This window comes from Habropoda laboriosa, unplaced genomic scaffold (assembly GCF_001263275.1).
Source record: "Habropoda laboriosa isolate 0110345459 unplaced genomic scaffold, ASM126327v1 scaffold786, whole genome shotgun sequence".
Taxonomy (NCBI): Eukaryota; Metazoa; Arthropoda; class Insecta; order Hymenoptera; family Apidae; genus Habropoda; species Habropoda laboriosa.
The window spans coordinates 46,703-65,731 of NW_017100969.1; the positions used below are offsets into that span (position 1 = coordinate 46,703).

General features: G+C 37.8%; 1 protein-coding gene across 1 annotated transcript in view; it reads left to right on the plus strand.

Annotated features, from left to right (window-relative positions):
• Positions 1-18,569, plus strand: part of LOC108577675 (fasciclin-1-like) — a gene marked incomplete at its 5' end in the record, with an annotated part of 45,360 nt that extends 26,791 nt beyond the window's left edge. The window contains 4 exons of the mRNA XM_017940865.1: positions 6,603-6,765; positions 8,390-8,534; positions 8,801-8,842; positions 18,379-18,569. Coding sequence (XP_017796354.1) covers positions 6,603-6,765; positions 8,390-8,534; positions 8,801-8,842; positions 18,379-18,569 — 541 coding nt within the window. The remainder of the gene's footprint in view (positions 1-6,602; positions 6,766-8,389; positions 8,535-8,800; positions 8,843-18,378) is intronic.
• Between the last annotated feature and the right edge of the window lie 460 nt (positions 18,570-19,029).

The window sequence follows — 19,029 nt, forward strand, 5'->3', positions numbered from 1 at the left end:
AGCTTTTCTGCTGCTATCGATCCTACATTTTACTGACACTTGTCGAGTCGACCCTACATTTTACTGACACTTGTGGAATCGACCCTACATTTTTGTTTTTTTTTTTTTTACGTGGAGGTAGGCCGAGTCTATGTGATAAACAATTGGCAACCAAACGGTGGCTCGCTAAAGCGATATATTATGAAATTAAATTATTCACTCAATAAGTATTAACATTAGATTGTTTCCTCGATATGGCCATGGTGGTCATCAGTGACTGGAGTGCCTCAAATGTTTAGAATAATTAAAATAAAATTAATGTTGTCAACTAAAAATTTTGAACGTCATAGCTAGCTAAACATTATTTTCAATTGAAAAAAAAAATTATAAAGCATAATTCTGTAATCCTATGCTTAAAATGTATTTTCTTGTGGCCGCTTGACTGCAACCTGTAAATCTGGCGTGACAGTGAACGTGTTAATAAGTAAATGTTGTTCAAATTATGTCGTGTTTCATCAGAAAAATCTCATCAATATGTTAAGAAAAATTTCGGGATAGAAAAACGTAAAATTGAAAAAGTTGATATTTAAATCGCTTGGTTGCGCGACCACGTTTCATGCTTATCTTTTATTCGCTGTCCTTGTCTACGTTTGGCAAACTACAAAGGCGGGCGCGAGGCTCGAAAACGTAGTCCCTGACTCTACGAGTGTCAGGTTTAGCTTCCTTACGGTCTGACACTTGCGGACAATATACTGTATATAGGCATATATAACAGCTTGTAGCAGAGTACCATTTATGGTTTACCGTTAGTAAAAATTAGTTTGCAGCTGGCGAGAAGTTAGTTCTAGACGTTTTCACGATTGGTGCAAGTTAAACACCTTAATTGCCAAAATTACTTTATTACACGTGAGGGGCTAACGATCATATAAACGCTCCTCGAATACACCACTACTATAATCCGTGGCGCGATACTATAAACCCCTTAGAGGCGAAAACAGGACATACGCGGTTCCTGGGAAAAGCCAAAAGATTTCCACCTCCTTGCCAGGAGAGACGTTGAGGTGGAACTTCCAAGAATTACGAATAAAAAATAATTTAGCTAATGCAAGTTCCACCCTTAACAAAAGATATCATTCACTTTTCTAATTTGTAACCCTTGCGTTGCAAGCTATTAAATTACGATTATAGAATTTACTTCATCAAAGTCCAAATTCTGTAAAATACATAAAGCCTTTACAGAAACGGTACAGAAATAACACTTTTTACGGAAAGAAATTTGTTTTAATCATACCACTTACATATCTATTTTCTATTCCTTCTTCAATTTGATTAAAATAACATACCAAATATTCGTTCTTAGTACCATGAACGTGTTTCGCTTCACTGAAACTATAATATGAACTGGAAACCTTACACTGGGAATTTGGTGGTCCCACCGGTTACACGTCGATCTATTGAATTTGTATCGAATGCAATTGTCCTTGGTTCTGTATTGATACCAGCTCTGTTTCAATCTAAGAGGTTCTATTTCCGGGAAATAACTAATTGAAGACAGTAAACAGCATCTTTTACTCTTAAACCTGACTTTATTATTAATAATTTCTTTCGATGCACATCTTGAAAAAAGAAACGAATTGTCAGGAGTTTTCAAATGAAATTTCTTCAACTTTTACATACACGTACGTATACGTAAATAGAAACGTATATATATATATATATATATATACATACACGTAGTATACGTAGAAACTATACATATACGTATTTTCATTCCGCTAGACTGTTTTAACAAAACAGTTTCCAAACACGTGTTCGAACCGTACGAATATTACCCAGCCAAATCCATCGTGATTTAATTCGCCTCTCGTTATTTCAATTATCGATGCATCGATAATGGAAAATCCAATTGAACGATATACCGATAACCAATAAATAAACTTTCGCGACGCTAAACCCCATTAAATGAGTGAGCTTCCGTAACTAAACATTTACGCGAGGTGCGTTTCCATCACGCGAGGCTAATCCGAACGCTTTCGACCGATCAAAAATTCAACGAAAAACGAGAGAAAAACTTCAATGCTTCGGAAACAAAAAAAATGTCGTATAAAAAGAGCGTAGAATAACGTTGTCAACGCACAGTTGGCACTTGTTTGGTTAACTTTAATCCTTGTGTGGACAACCGGGTGCCCATTTCTATATTTTCTTCAGAAATTTTTAATGTTTTTGACAAAATATCGCACAACGGTTCCCCAGATCCCCATTCTTTGGACACTTTTATATCGATTAACGTTTCGTGAAAAAAATTGATATAAAATATTTTAAATAATTAAACTTCCAACTTATTTACACGCTTGCTGGACAACCGGGGTACCCGGGTGCCCCCAAGCATCTTATTCCGATACATGAGATATGTAGCGATAATTTTACTGTCATTCTTGTCCGATATGCTCTTAATTTTTCCTTCCTGTAATATACCAAATACTGTTATAAAAGATTTGAGCGAAAGATTGTTTGAAACTACAATATAATTCCATGATAAAGTCAACAGTCCCTGTCGTTCGTATGCATGCATGTTCATCTTGACTCTCTACTTGCTCATCTTGCTCTTTAGCAATTTATTCTAAATTCTTTAGCAATTAGCTACTTATTTGGATACCATGAAAATATTACACTTTGTTCGTATGTGCCGAAAAAGGAAAAAGCCGTCATACTATTGTCAACAATGCATACTGGTAATGCTGTCTCTGGACCAAAAAGAAAACCAGAAATTGTTCAATTTTGTAATCAAACAAAATCTGACGTTGACATAATGGATCAAACCAGATGGCCACTAGCACTTTTTTATAACATATTAGATATTGCCGCTCTTTCCTCCTACCTTATATATCACTCAAATAATAGCATGTTGCATAAAAAAACAATTGTATTGCAACTATTCAAAATCGACACTTTTCAACTAAATTAGCAATAGACAGTATACTATTTACATCACGCCCAATAAACAGTCCTTCTACTAGTTCTGTACAATCGACGTTGTTCTCGTTAGGTACAAGTAGAAGAAAAAGAGTTGCAGGATCATGTCACATGTGTCAGCTAGATCCTGCTAAAAAACGCAGGGAAACAAGAAAAAGCTGTCAGAAATGTTTACTACCAGTTTGCGATGAACATGCAAACACAATTACAATCTGTAAAAATTGTCCTACAGTAAATTAATCGTTATAATTAAAATTTTTTATTTTAATGAATAAGTAGCATTAACAATTTTGCATTCTGCATAATTTCTTCCCAAAATTTCCATTCATATTTCGTCTAATTATAATTTCTCCTATGTGGGTACCCTGGTACCCCGGTTGTTCAACAACGATGAATATTTTGGTTGGCTACACAAGGATTAACGTAACGTACAATGACTTGTGATACGAATTTATCTGTAGGCGATATACATTACAAACGATGCAACGTCCTGAGCGTCAAGATGACCGACATACACTCTATCTTGTTATGTCGAATCATCGGGCAACCACTAACTAGGAAACGGTTAGTTATACGCTGGCTTCAATGCCATTAGTCCCTTCGTACGATAGCTATCGTTATTCGATGCAGTATGTCAGTATTCCATCACTCCATACCATGATATCCAAACGAGAAGCCATCGATGCTGGTACTTCCCTACCTTGCCTATACGTCATGTTTGTGCGTTTACGAATATCAGGATCCACTAGAATGGATTTGTTTGCCTCTGCGTTTCATTCTTTTACCCTGTGTTACTGAACTCCTGATGGACGTAAGTACGTACTGTGCGGAGATGGAAAGATGGCTAGCGGGCCGACAAGAGGAGTACTCCGTTCGCTCCGCCTGATACTGTCTGCGACCCTCCTGAAGCCGCCTCCTTAAGGTTTTTAGCGACACACGCTAACATAATACAGTACTGTGCGGTGCTGGAAAAATGACGAACGGAAGAAATACAGGTCTGATTGGATTATGTCTCTGTAGGCCTACCTACTAACACCTAGAAATTACTAACGCCTAGCAATCGAAACCCAAGAGAAAAGATCCTTACCGCCAATATGGAGTTCAAATCTGGGACGGACGTCCTTGCTGATTCTCTGGGCCGGTTCTAGCGGTTGGTGGTTTCGATAGAGAGTAGAGATCATGCTTGATAGAGGTATAGGATAGACACCGCGGTACTTTGAGCCCTACTCAGAGCGGCAAACACTAGTTGCAGGCCCGCCTTCTCTAATGCAATTATAGAAGTCGGGCACACGTGTTGTTATTATTGGTCGAACGCGATAACATTGACGGATCGGATCATACAGGGTGTCCCGTAACTCCTCGAACACCCGGAAATAGGGGGTTGCTGGGGTGACTCTGAACAACTTTTTCCTTTACCAAAATGCTGGTTGAAGCTTCGTTTTTGAAGCTTTCGTTTATTTGTTATTCATGCATAACGAATAATTCCAGATTATTCTTGATTTAAGACGATGTAACATTTGCCGCACGCTTCCCTCGATACCCACACTGTGCCGATGCGTTTGTTCACGATCGCGCGCGGATGAGTCCCTGCGCTGCCGTGCCCGGGCACGGGCTCTACGCGCGCTCTGATTGGCCAGTGTTTTTCGTTAATAATTCAAAAACGAAGCTTCCCCGTGCCCGGGCACGGGCTCTACGCGCGCTCCGATTGGCCAGTGTTTTTCGTTAATAATTCAAAAACGAAGCTTCAACCAACATTTGGGTTAAGGAAAAAGTTGTTCAGAGTCACCTCAGCAACCCCCCATTTCCGGATGTTCGAGGAGTTACGGGTCACCCTGTATAGCGAGCGAAGTACCTCTCTTGCCTTTGCGCCATCCCACCCGTCATTTTTCCAGCACTCTCCATACGTCCGCTGGTCATACGTTCCAAAACCTACCGCAGATACATGAAACCGAGTGTACGCTATTGCTTTGAATTTTGTCGGATCGCTTGCTATCACTATCCCACTTGGTCTCGATATGTTCCGTTTGCTCTCTTTCTCACGCGATGCTATATGATTTCTATTTGTAGATGTCAGCGTTTCGGCCAATAACAAAAATACATATGATTGTGTAAGAGAAGGTGGGACTGTTTCAGTGCAACCAATCAGACCCGCGTTTCTTTCGCTAGCCAACCTCTCATCTCTGCACAGTACAATCCAATCGAGAAGAGTAGTATTCCAAAAGAATGCCGAAGATTTCTTTCACTCCGATTGTTTGAATTGGACCAACTTTTAGATGTATAGATAGGGGTATAGCGACACGTATAATCTAGATCAGCAGCTGATCAAAATCGAAAACCCAATAATCCATGTGAATCGCTACAAAATTGTTCATTTTCGAACTCATTTTGGTTTTACATTATTTTCTGAAAGTTTACGAGCCGCCACTGTCTATATTATAGTTTTTATCATATTATCTATCCTAAATCATACGGTCTTTTCGAAAATTATTTCATTAATTCTTATATCGTGCTAAATGCAAAAATTTATCGCTTTTGTTGATTGAAGTAGATCGCACAAGCAACTTGCTCATTGCTGATTGTTGTGGCGCGAATCTTTATTCTGTTGAACGTAGTGTTCCACGTCTCTCACACGCCAAGTTAATCTTGTGTGAGTTGTATGAATATTACTTGTAGACAAATATGAATGTGAATTACTCTAAATCTACCGATGCAGGCTGTATTGCTGAGTTAACTTTTTTGAAATGAAATGGGCATTTCGACGCTTTGAATTTTCCTACTGTTTATATTAAATATATGGTCTATGCTGACGAATAAGGCTTCTTCTTCCTCTTGGGCTGTCCTCCATGAGCCGCGAGAGCACACGACCCACGTTGGATTTCCACTCTCGATAAAGCGGCGGTACGGCGTCGTGGCGGGGATCTGAGGCCCAAGCGATGTCAGCCCTTACGCGACTGAATTTGCGTGTGTGTGTAGTGACTTTACGATACGTCAATTACCATTAACCCTTTCATTACTATTGGCGCCTATAGGCGTTTTGAAAATTTGCTCGCACTATATTGTTCGAGCCTTTTGCTGCACTTTCACCTTAATTTAATATTTAATTTTATCCTTAAACACTTCCATCTCACTATACGGCTAAAATAACAAATTTCGCAGCCGTAGTTAAAAATTCACCAAAATCTACCGTAGCCAAAGGGTTAAATGAAACGTACGGACTACCAGGAAGGTATATGGCACGCAGAAGCGTCGAGTTTCTGCGTTCATAAAACACATTCTGGCCCTCGGCGTTGCTTCGAAAAGAAAATTAAACACAAAAGAATTAGAAATTAAGAAGCCTTCAAAAATAGCAGGCCTGGTCGTCCGTGTCGTAAATTCAAATTCTTAACGGTTGCATTTGCGACGCAACACTGATCCAGATGGAGAATTCTGGTTATACAAGAACTTTAACATATTTTTCATGTTACAACTATAGTCATATTATTATTTGATATCTTGCAAATACCATTGCTATTGTTTGTGAGAAAATAAAACTGGTCAGATGTTTGTATTTGCAAAAGTCGAACTTCAGGATTAATTCTTTCGCATTGTCATAACTTACAGGTTACCGACAAATATCGATACGATTCATCAATTTCTTTGTCTTTTTTAAGCTCCACTTACTTCTTGGGACAACGACAGGGATTCAACGACCAATTGAACGACACGACGAAGCGATTTACTTACTTCGCGCCACGTGACCATGCCTGGAACACAGCAGCGCTCCTTAACCCGTCTGCCTCGAAGAAAATCTTCATGCCCGAATTCAGTTACCACGTAAGTATTGTCTTCACGACAAACAGTTGACAGAATTATTAAAATATTGACGAAAATGAATTAAATTAATTATTATTATTATTATCATCACGGTGCCTAATAACTTATTTATGTGATATTATAGTACATTGCAGTATGACTATAACATGCCTTGGAGGCTTACGTTTGAAAGTTGTTACAGATGTGTGAATATACAGGGTATCCGATAAGTCATAATACAACCGACAAGGAGACGATTGCTTATAAGAAAAAGATAACTGAGAAATGTAGAATGAAGTTTTCTGATTGCTTGCCTAGATTCCAAGAAAAATAACACTGAACATGAAATTATAATGCTACAGGTTTAAGTTAACTGACAACTTCAATGCAATGTTTAACTGGTAATATTGATAAAATACGAAGCAATTATTTTCAGTAATAAATAATATACAGTTTGTAAAAATCATTACAACATACTTGCAATTCAATACTTAAACCTAAACATCCACTCAATCCTCCTTCACTACGATTTACCGGGCACCCTGTAGGGGGAGTTCCCTTAACGCCGGACAGTACCTAATATCGGACTCGAGTTATATCTGCAATAATTGAAACGCTACTGAGCCGTTATTCTGCGTATCTCTTAGAGGAGACTGTTAGGGATTTACGATTTACCGGGCACCCTGTAGGGGGAGTTCCCTTAACGCCGGACAGTACCTAATATCGGACATTAGTTATATTTGCAATAATTGAAACGCTACTGAGCCGTTATTCTGCGTATCTCTTAGAGGAGACTGTTAGGGATTGGGTTTATGACATGGACGCCTGTTTACGCTATTTTTGAATGCGCCCCTTTTTTCTTCGCGTTAATTAATTTTTCTTTCAAATTGGCCAGGAAGCGTTTTATGGCTGCAGAAAAATTAATTTTCTGCGGGCCACATACCTTCCCGGTGCCCACTCGTGAACATTCAACAGACATTGACACGTCATAAAACCTTTCGCGTCTCTCTGACCGCCCAAGGTCCCGTTACGAGCGGGCTATCCTTGGGCCTCACTCCCCGCCATCGCGACATACCATCACACTGCCAACTTGGAAATTCAAGGGTGGGCGGCATGCTCGCGGGCCAAGGAGGACCGTCCAAGGGGGTAGACCCGTGCACATTGGAAGAGACCACCACCTTATACCCATACACTTTTTTATAAATAAGCGCACCAACGCGGCACACAGATAGATCAAAAAAAGGGAATAGACAAGTAGGACGCAACGAATACACACACCACATAAACTACCACTCTTCAAAATAAAGTCTTTTTCTTTTAACATATTAAAATACGTGCAACCTCTAAGTCACCACGACTTCATACCAGCAACCAGCGACAATCCTGCGCCACCACTCTCGAACGTACCGCTTGTTCGAAGCGCACGACGCAACAGAGACAAAAGGAATAAAAATAAGTTTCCTACGCGTTTCAGTCGCGTGTGCACAGGTAGAGAGATTTATTTAAGAAAAACCTTAAGCGTCCGGTGCTAGGGGAACTCCCCCCTATAGGTTCTACTAATCCTTCGTATTATGAAATTGTTAATGATAACAGGAATATGCAATAGAGTTTCTTATCTTAAAAATTCATCGAATCTGTATTCTAGACAAAACAAATTTTGGAACGACATCTCGTGATAGCAGACGAGGCGTATACGATGGCCAAGCTAAAGGAGATGAAGCCTAACGACACCATCGTACTTCCTGCGGCTAGAGATAGTCTGAAGCTTCGCATCCGGGAGTACAGTGAAAGTAAGTAGAGAATCTCCACGTTTTCGATTCGACCGTTTGCATAAGCACTCTCTTGCAATTATCCAGATATTCTCAGATACACTCAACGTTTGTTTCAAAGTATTGTCAGCATCAAACGTAAATATGCACGAGTGTATCGTTTTTTTTCTTTCCTTAATTATTGTTACCGAATGGATAAAAGAAAAAAATATATCACTTCGTCCAAGCTCGAATGCAGGAGCTATGTCTGTTCATTCTCAAACCTGGTGCTATTTCGTTATATTTAGATGAGAAGTACGACGAAAACGCGATCCGTCCAGAAACTTTCGGTGAGTGAGTTCAGTGTTTAAACGTCGCCGATGAGCGACGACACGTGCTTTCACCAGTATGAGCTGCGCACATTGTCAGTTTTATGAAAGGTTCTCCGCACTTTTACGCACCGTGTTTAAAGCGCGTACACTCGATTGCGTGCATTCTCGAATGAAAGTCCATCAATGATCTCTTAGATCAGTTTAGGCATTGATGTAGCAATTCTTTAACGTGTAATAATCGATAAATGTAATCATTAATATTCAAGATCAACCGATACTGCCCTGCCAATACGTTTTTGGCATCTGTTCGCTGTGAACGCGTTGTAGGCTACACTATAGTATTTGAGCCTACACCTATTGGGTCGTATGATATGTACATCATTGGAACGCGTATGAATAGAGAAGTCCAACATGGCTAATCATTGCTACCGCAAATGTCCCATTCAGAAACTAGCGTAGAAATCTATCTAACCCAAACTTAACTTGTGGCGGGTACGTCGTCGCCAACAAACCTCGTTCTATTTTTCCACGCGAACCTTCTCTTTTCCAACTCCTTCAGATTTTAGTTTCCGTTCTTTTGTCTCTCCCCGGGTTAAGACTTGCCTTCGTCCTCGAGTGGCCTAAGAAGCGCACATGTGGCATCCAGGTTCGCACGAGGACGAACGGCCCGCTTTCTACGAATTTTCCTCTTTCACCACTTTCTCCACTTCTACCTTTATCTATCGCTACTCCTGTCTCCCTGTCCTAACAATATAAAAACCCAGTACGCCTACACCTCCGGACAGTTTTTCCTTTACCGACCATCGCGACGTACCCGCCGAACCGCTGCCGCCGGGACAATCAACAACGTAGACGCCTATGCGACCATACACTTATACTTTAATAAATTGAGGTGAAAACAGGGTAACGACGTTCCTCACCCACCTCAAACTCAATTTGGTGTGGTGAACACACAATTAGTTGTATAAAATCTCGTCTCAATTCACGCCTAAATATACGCAATGGCAAATGTACTTGTAGGTAAAATGATCTTTTTGCAAAAAGAATGTATCCTAATTTGACTTATATTTTTTAAATGGAACATTTTCGGTAACCACCCATGCTGAGCTCCTCTGTTTATACGCTTGCCAACGATGTATCATATGACCCAATAGATGTGAGCCCAAATACTACAGTACTGCCGCGTTGTATCTCAATACTGAAATTTCTACTACCTTCTCGTGAGACAGTTATGGATATGAAGATTACAAACTAATCACGCACAGTCTCGTTTTAAACGAAAAGACACGTACACTATTTTTCAACGTACACGAGTAATTTTTACAAAAGAGCACGTAAAATGTCGTTCGATGAATAGCAGAAGTATGTATACGAAATTTAACACGAGGTCTATGCGGTGTATGGGAATCGTTTGATCACGTGTCCTCGTTCGTACTATTAGGTACAAGTTTCCTCGTTACAGCTTTGTTTGAACCTGATAAAGTACGCGTGTTTCATGCAGTATCATGCTTGAAAGGAATGCTTTTTTCGCCTCAAAATGCGTAGATCGCGCTTCGCTTGACAGTTAATTCACTTGTAACTAATTCACAGTTTATTTGGCCGTTTAATTACTTTTCTATCTTTATACCTTTCAGTTTTGTTTCCTTAGCTTCACTAGGGCAACGCAAAGATTATGATTCCCTGGATACGACGCCTGTTATCTACCGGCAAATGCTAAAAACTATTTGCTGCAGCTTTTATTATTGAAACTTGATACATACCTACATCCGTGGAAATTTGCTGAAATAGTTCATTTATTTCGTTCAATTTTCGAATTCAACGTTGAAGTGTAGCGAATTTAGTTTTGAGATCTAGGTAATATTGCACTGAAATGAAAACAAAATCTAGGTGTTGACTGGGTACAGATACAGAAATTCGTTAATAAAAGCTGGATAGGAACCACCTTTCACGCCTTGTAAGATAAATTCTTTTATGCAAAAATATTATACGAGACGAATCCATCGATGAATTCAAGGTGCCTAACTCCATTGTAGAAGATACACAGGCTGTTGGACAAAGTTGCGGCCAAACTTCAGGAGCATTTAGTATTCATCAAAACAAACAAAAGCGTCTTAATAAACATGGGTGAAACCTACGGAGTGAGTCATTATAACTTATCAATTATTACAAAGTCAAGCAAGGTAAATAGAATACTACTACTATACATATTGAACATATGCTGCAGACAGGGGTAATATTTCACCGGTAACACTAAAGACGTCTCATAACTCCAAAACTAATGACTTCTATGCTCATATCTATTTAAACTTTTTTGTTTGCTTCTACGAGTATTACATGCTTCTGAAGTTTGGCCGTAACTTTTTCAGCACCTTGTATATTTCACGTTTGTATTAATAAATCACATATTATTTTTCATTTCAATACCCTAAATAATGGAATGTTAAATTATAATTCGCACTAACTATTGCAAAGTGTTGAAATGTTAGTATGTTGGATAAGGGGTGGGATGAAAGGAACATTGTAAATATCCCAAAAATGAAAAATCTGCCCACTACGATAATCTTTCTATTTGATAGCAACATTCATCCATGTGCAATCACGTGCAACTTGAAGCGTTGTCGTTTCAAGTAGGGCAGCAATGCACAATTGAATTTTTTCGATATGAAAAGTAAAATTTTTGGTAGTTTCTTGAAATGTTTTGCCAAGTACTGTTATTGCCGACTAATTTCTTTATTACTACATCTGAACAGGTATTTATTCAAGAACGGTAACATAAAATGTCCGCTACTTTCGTTTAATATTCTACTAATTGTTGGTTAGATTTTTAATTCTGTTACCATATTTATGAAAGGGACACGACAAAAGTTTACGAATGGGACGAATATATTATAAGAATTATATCTTACTTTTGATCGAAGGATTATTTGTTGTTCTTTAAACAGGTATTATTTTTATTTTCTAAATAGGTATGCAAGTTTAATGTAAATTTTGTTATAAATATTTTGGCAATAGCACAATAATTAAAAAAAGAACATTAATAACTCACGCAACAGAATACTCTAACATATGCCGGAAGCTAGATTTTTATCAATTATTCTTTCGTATTCGTCGCTGCGTTCTTGTTTCGTGATTGTTTATCAGAAAATAATTCACCGAGACGAGATCAGAACCTGTAACAATTAACGTGCTGAGTTTTACAGATTTCGACATGCATTGCTAATACTTAATTATCTGAATGATTGTACGGTGAGTATTTTGACGATTTTGCAAGAAAACACCGACATACGTGCCGTACATGCTGCTTGTTGCCGCTTAAACGAGTTGATTAAGCTTGTTAGAGTAAAACGCCGTACTACATAGTTCTCTGCGTAAATACGATCAAGTATGACCATGTAAGTAGTCGTGCTCATCGTCGTCGTTTCTCTTGGAAGTATCGCTCATGGTATAAAGATGTTCGTGTACGTCTATACTGAATGGCAAATGTTGAATTTTATATTTTGGTATACTTCTACGAACATTTGTTAACATTAATCGCAGCTACCACCTTATTAATATTGATTGCTAAAATGTCACTTACTTTTTTAATCTTGAAAAAATTGTGAAAGGAAGAAAATACTTTGTCTTTGTTTTCTAAAACAAAATACTTTGCCATTGTCCGTATTGGTCTAGCATCAGAACATGAAATTCTTCGATAGGGCAGTCCATGAAATTGACGAAATAGCCAAAGAGAAGATATTAATTAGGTGTTATTAAGCGAATTATAGAATTTCGAAAATGTAACATGCTGCACTTTATCGTTGTGGTATTTGAACAAAGTGAGTACTAGTTTGCGCGTAAAGTATTATGTCTATTACATACGTGAAAATATAAAACGAGAAATAGTGAAATATTAGGTTGTCCGGAAATAAATTGCGGTTTTCTGTTATGTCATATTTAGGGCTCTTCTATACTATATATTTTAAATTTATGTTTATTAAGTAATATACCATTTGAACGCGTAGACGTCGCTCTATCATATAAGCGATACACTTTTGTTTTTTACCGTCGTTTGTTCTGAGTATAACTTAAAAACGTAACAATGGACAAGAAGCAAATTCGTACCATATTTTTATATGAATTTAAATTAGGACGTAAAGCGGCGGAAACTGCCCGTAATATCAATCGTGTATTCGGTGAAAGCACAACTAATGATTATAATGCATAAAATGTTATTTGTTGAACAACCAAGTTTGGTAAACTGAATTACTTTTTGCGAGAAAAAATCTTCCGTAATAAAGAGGATGCTGTAAATACCTTTGTGGAATTTATTAATTCTAGAACTCCTGATTGTTACTGTAATGGAATAGGAACTCTTGTAAAACGTTGGAAAAAGTGTATAGAATCTAATGGAAATTATTTCGATTAAATAAATTCATTCTAAGCAAAACTACGCGTCTTTAAATCTCATGTACAGAAACCGCAATTTATTTCCGGACAACCTAATACAATATATACTGGCCGCCATTAGTATTGCAAGGATAAGTAGACGGAGCGACAGGAAACAAATAGATATGGGCATCTGTGAATTGTTTTTAATTCCAGCTGTCTCGGGTCATTTTCAATTGACACACCTTTTGTGAAGAGCTGTCTGTATTGCATTATATGTTGAAACAAAAAGAAACGTTGTCCTGTAAAATATTCTTGTAAAGTATAACCTGCAAACTATTCAGTGCTATATCAAAATTAAAAAATTTTTTAGCACTGTTATCTAAACGAAGTTGGTATTTTACGTTTCAAATATAAAATCAAATTTCTTTATAAGCCATCAGAAATGCTTGCAAATCTAAATACTAAAAAATGTATTGAGCACTGATGGAAAAATCCTCGATGAGAACAAATAGTAATTAAGTATAAGAATTGTTTAAAATCAAAATTTCTCAGTATTAGTGTACATTGTACAAGTAATAAATTTACAGGCTACTGGTAGTGTCTAGAAAAATTTATCACCGTTCTATGCAAGATGAATTTACATTTCAATGTTTTTTAACACAAAACGATCCACATATGAATTTCATATTACATAGGTATTGATAAATAAGTGTTTTTTCATTTTATAATTTCAGTAGAAATGGAATAGAATTAAGTATTAATTATTGAATAATTACGAATCTGCCCACTAATCTTTCATACATAAAACGGTGTCGACTAACGCGGTGTAAAATCACGTGGAAAAAATTCGTTAGAGGGAAATTCGGTTCCGATACACGATCATTTCGTGGCTTCCGGGCACTCTCGGTAAACGGAGTCTGACGAAGAACGTGTGCAATTATGGGTCGGGACCGCAAGACGATTTATTATGCACCTTTCGACCACCATTTAAATGCAAATTCCTTGATTACCCCTGGTGCTAATTGCTACGTGCTCACCGGTCATTTCCCTCGACCACGAACTGTGAATTGTCAAAGCCTTTTCTATTTGCAACCAATGTTGCTATTTTACAACCGACCTATAAGTGAAAAAATAGCAGAGGAGGGAAGTACATGCGTGACAATATCAAGAACAATGAAACGACAAATGCAATTAAGAAAAACTTTGAGCGTAGAATTGAAGACAAAAGATATTCAGGTATCAAGAAAGAAAATGTAAATGTAATAATTGCTAATATAACAGAATTAATAAGACTTGCCAATATTATTATTCTGTTGTTAACCACACGTGTCCTCCTTTTTTCTGATCTTTTTAATTAAATGTTGCTTGCTTTTCAAATAACTTAATCTAGCTGAACTTCAGTCATACATCATAGGCTTTCGTAACATTTGTTCTATTTGAAATGCGACTAAAAAATATGGAAAAAAATGATACTTAAACTACTGGATTTTTTTTCTAGACTTAAGGGGGGAAGATTCGTGTGACTCGCTAAAAATAAGGTGAGTTTTGTGAATTTATTCTTAAGGCCCAATGAAATAGATCTTTTCGAAACTTTTACGTTATTTTATTCAACATCTAAGAAAGTTGAAAATATTTTTTTGGTGGAAAATAATTCGATTATTATAAACTGTAGATATTATTGAGTCGCAAACGCAACCTTTAATAGCTTGACTTTGTGACACGGACGACCAGGCCTGCTATTTTGGGGGACTTCTAATTTAAATCCTTTTCTGTTTACGAAGCGATGTCGGGGAGCAGAAAGTGTTTTACTCGACGCTTCTGCGTGCCATACGTCTTCCTGGTGGCCCGTACGTTTCCTTCAATGGCAACTGCCGTGTCGTAAAGCCACTGCACACACATTTTAGTCCCGTTACGACTGACCTTCCCTTGGGCCTCACACCCCCGCCACTACTCGTGGCTCGTGGAGAACAGCTCAACAGGAAGAAGATACCCTGTTCGTCTGCATAAACCACTCCCACACTACACACTTTGACTTAAATGCAAGGAAAATCGAACGCCAAAAACAGTTCGCAAAGAATATTTCAAAGACTAAAGACAGTGTGCATATCTGTTGGTTAGCAAGCTTCACACAAAGATTATTTGCAACTCACGCAACTTTGAGTAGGCGTGTGAGAGACGCGGAAAACTATTGATCAACAAATTAGATTCACGTCACAACAGTAGAGATATTTCGCCGTAGCCTTGGCGCCGAAATAGACAATCGGCATGCAGTCTAGCGTCCATTCAACTCACCTAAAACAAAAAATTCAGACGATTTTTGTTCTTTATAAGATTACGCTATGAATGAACCTAATTATGCGAACAAGGGATGCAAAATTGATGAAATAGCGATACATTGAAAAAAAGTCGCGATTTTAACGAAACATATTCGTCTTAATCGTGCAATAAAAGTAATTAATATTAATAATATCGTTAAATTTGTTGGTTCATCCAGAGAGGAATGTATTAATCTACATAATCGCAAAGGGACAAATCAATTACTGAATATTTTTTGAGTTATGCTACATGCCAATTTGGAAAAGGTCCTTCCGTGAATTGGGCATTGAAAAGTAAGAATTTTTACAAACTCACAGCTGCTTTATTGCTAGTCTACTATTCCAGAATCATTCAGAAAACTTTCTGCTTTCTTAAAACATTCATGTTGCTCAAATTGTTGTTATTTGAGCCTCCTTGGTTCTATTTAAAATGTGGTATTACTGCCTTTTCAGCCGCTCCGCGTCGTAAGTGTCGCTGAAAAATGTGTATTATTATCCAATATTGAATTTCAATTCCACCATTTCATCAGGGGTGTTAACATTTCCCCTTATTAGTCGTAATAATTTGTCAATTTTTGAATGTGAACGTACACTACCGGCCGAAAGTTTGGAATCACCTGGCAATTTACATTAATATTGAATCTGCTACTAATTCTTTATTGATTTGAAATTGATATTGTGGAGATCGATAGCACTTTACCTCATTTCGATTGACTTGAATGATAAAATTCGCTGGAAAATTATTATAAATGCTAACCTTTTTGGGGAATTTTTGTGCAACTTGCAATGCACAGTGATTCCAAACATTTGGCCGGTAGTGTATGTTAACTTAACTTTTCCTTCAAGTTTTTTTGTTTCCTTTTTTATATTTCTAAGCTAAGAACCCATTCGTTTTCGAATGTGACCATACTCACTTTTCACACTTAAAAATCATCCCCATAAGGATTCAAATCTGAAATTGCCTTGTACGTTTTTAAGTCTCCGTCTCCAATGTAATTGGCACGTGTGTGCGTAACGCATAGCAATAAAATTGGTTGTAGCCTGGTTAATGATTAATACTTCCAATTTCAATTTACAACTTCACAGACATATTTTCTAGATGTACTACTATTGATTTATGCGAAAAAAGAAATTTTTTTCGACCTGTTACACGAGTCTTCTCCCTTAAGGGGGATACACCACCCTGAGCCGTCTAAAAATAGGCATAGTTAGGGAAGTTTTTTTCATACGTAATTACTAAATGAAAAGTTCATTTATATCTTTTAAAAAAAATTGAAACTTTTCATTTAGTAGCTACCCGTGAAAAAAATTCCCTAACTTTACCTATTTCTAGACGGCTCAGGGTGGTGTATCCCCTTAAGGGAGAAGATTCCGTGTGACAGGTCGAAAAAAATATTTTTTTTCGCATAAATCAATAGTAGTACATCTAGGAAATATGTCTGTGATGTTGTAAATTGAAATTTGAAGTATTAATCATTAACCAGACTGCAACCGACTTTATTGCTATGCGTTATACACACACACACACACACCAATTACATTGGAGACGGAGACTCAAACGTTCAGATTTGAATCCTTATGGGGATGATTTTTAAGTGTGAAAAGTGGGTTCTTAGGTTCTGAATATAAAAAAGGAAACAAGAAAACTTGGAGAAAAAGTTAAGTTAACATACGTTCACATTAAAAAATTGACAAATTATTAGGACTAATAAGGAGAAATGTCAACACCCTTGATGAAATGGTGGAATTGAAATTCAATATTGGATAATCATACATATTTTTCAGCGACACTTACGACGCGGAGCGGCTGAAAAAGCAGGAATACCACATTTTAAATAGATCCAAGGAGGCTCAAATAACAACAATTTGAGCAACGTGAATGTTTTAAGAAAGCAGAAAGTTTGCTGAATGATTCTGGAATAGTAGACTAGCAAAAAAGCAGCTGTGAGTTTGTAAAAATTCTTACTTTTCAATGCCCAATTCACGGAAGGACCTTTTCCAAATTGGCATGCAGCATAACTCAAAAAATATTCAGTCAGTTGAATTGTCCCTTTGCGATTATGTAGATTAATACATTCCTCTCTGGATGAACCAACGAATTTAACGATATTATTAATATTAATTACTTTTATTGCACGATTAAGACGAAAATGTTTTGTTAAAATCGCGACTTTTTTTTCAATGTATCGCTATTTCATCAATTTTGCATCCCTTGCTCGCATAATTAGGTTCATTCATAGCGTAATCTTATAAAGAACAAAAACTGTCTGAATTTTTTGTTTTAGGTGAATTGAATGGACGCTAGGCTGCATACGGATTGACTACGTCGACGCTGACGCCGCGGCGAAATACCTTTACAGTGTATAATAATCGAATTACTTAACACCGAAAAAAATGTTTTCTACTTCTTTAGATGTTGAATAAAGTACCCTAAAAACTTTCAAAAGATCTGTTACACTGTTTTTGAAGAATAAATTCACAAAGATCACCTTATTTTTAGCGAGTTACACAAGTCTCTCCCCTTAAGCTAAGTAGCTATCGATCATGCAACGATCAGATAATGTTTCTTTTTCGTCCGAAACGCGAGAAGCGTGACGTTTAACTAAAAAAAAAAAGATTCAACGAAATAACAATCGTATGAATATTTGCTACATGCATTTTGCCGTTTTTGTGTTTCGTAGATTCAGAACTTGATTTTCAAGCGCAATTTAGTGTCACCCGATTCCATGCTCGACAAGTGAACGCTCACTGGAAACTGTCTATCGCTGTAACATCGCAACTCGCTTCGTTCATCTAATCCATCAGTCGTCCAGATATCAATCTGCCTCTATCGTGATACGATTTATCGATCGATACCGTTTCTCTTTACAGGTTACCAGATCGAGTGGAAGGGCAAATGGATCCGAGTGTTCCGTCCAGACGTCGAATGCACCAACGGCATCATTCATGTGATCGATACGGTGTTGATGAAGGAAAGCGACGTTTGGGTGACCGGAACAGCGTCACTAACCAGCCTGGCACCGCATTTAATTATGATCCTGGTAGCCAAGTGGCTACTTTAAGGACAACCTAACATTTTACGAGTCTGTCATAGGTGCACCTAGGAATTTATTTCGGGACCGTCTCCGATCGTCTTCGCCCGGAAGAACGCAGTGCACGAGATCTGGGTTTGGACTCGAAAGAAAGTCATGCTCGAGGAGCGATCATCAGAGTTGGTTTTTGTCCCCGAACGACTCTGATGATTTCCCTGTTTGCTCGCGTAACGAGACAAATTCGTGATCTCTGAACTGATACTGCGTAAACTGTGTTCGAGCATTTTGCTTTAGCCTCCCTTTTAATAGAAAAACAAAGCCCACCCCGTTAAATGTGTTCCCTTGTGAAAAGGTCGAAGCACGATCGACGGATCGGGGACGATCCTGAATGAAGTGACTCCGGGTCGAGGCTCTTGGACTGATCTCCAAGGGGATATCGTGGTTTCTTTCTCGATTAGACAAGAGCCAGACGGCCGATAACTTATGTGGT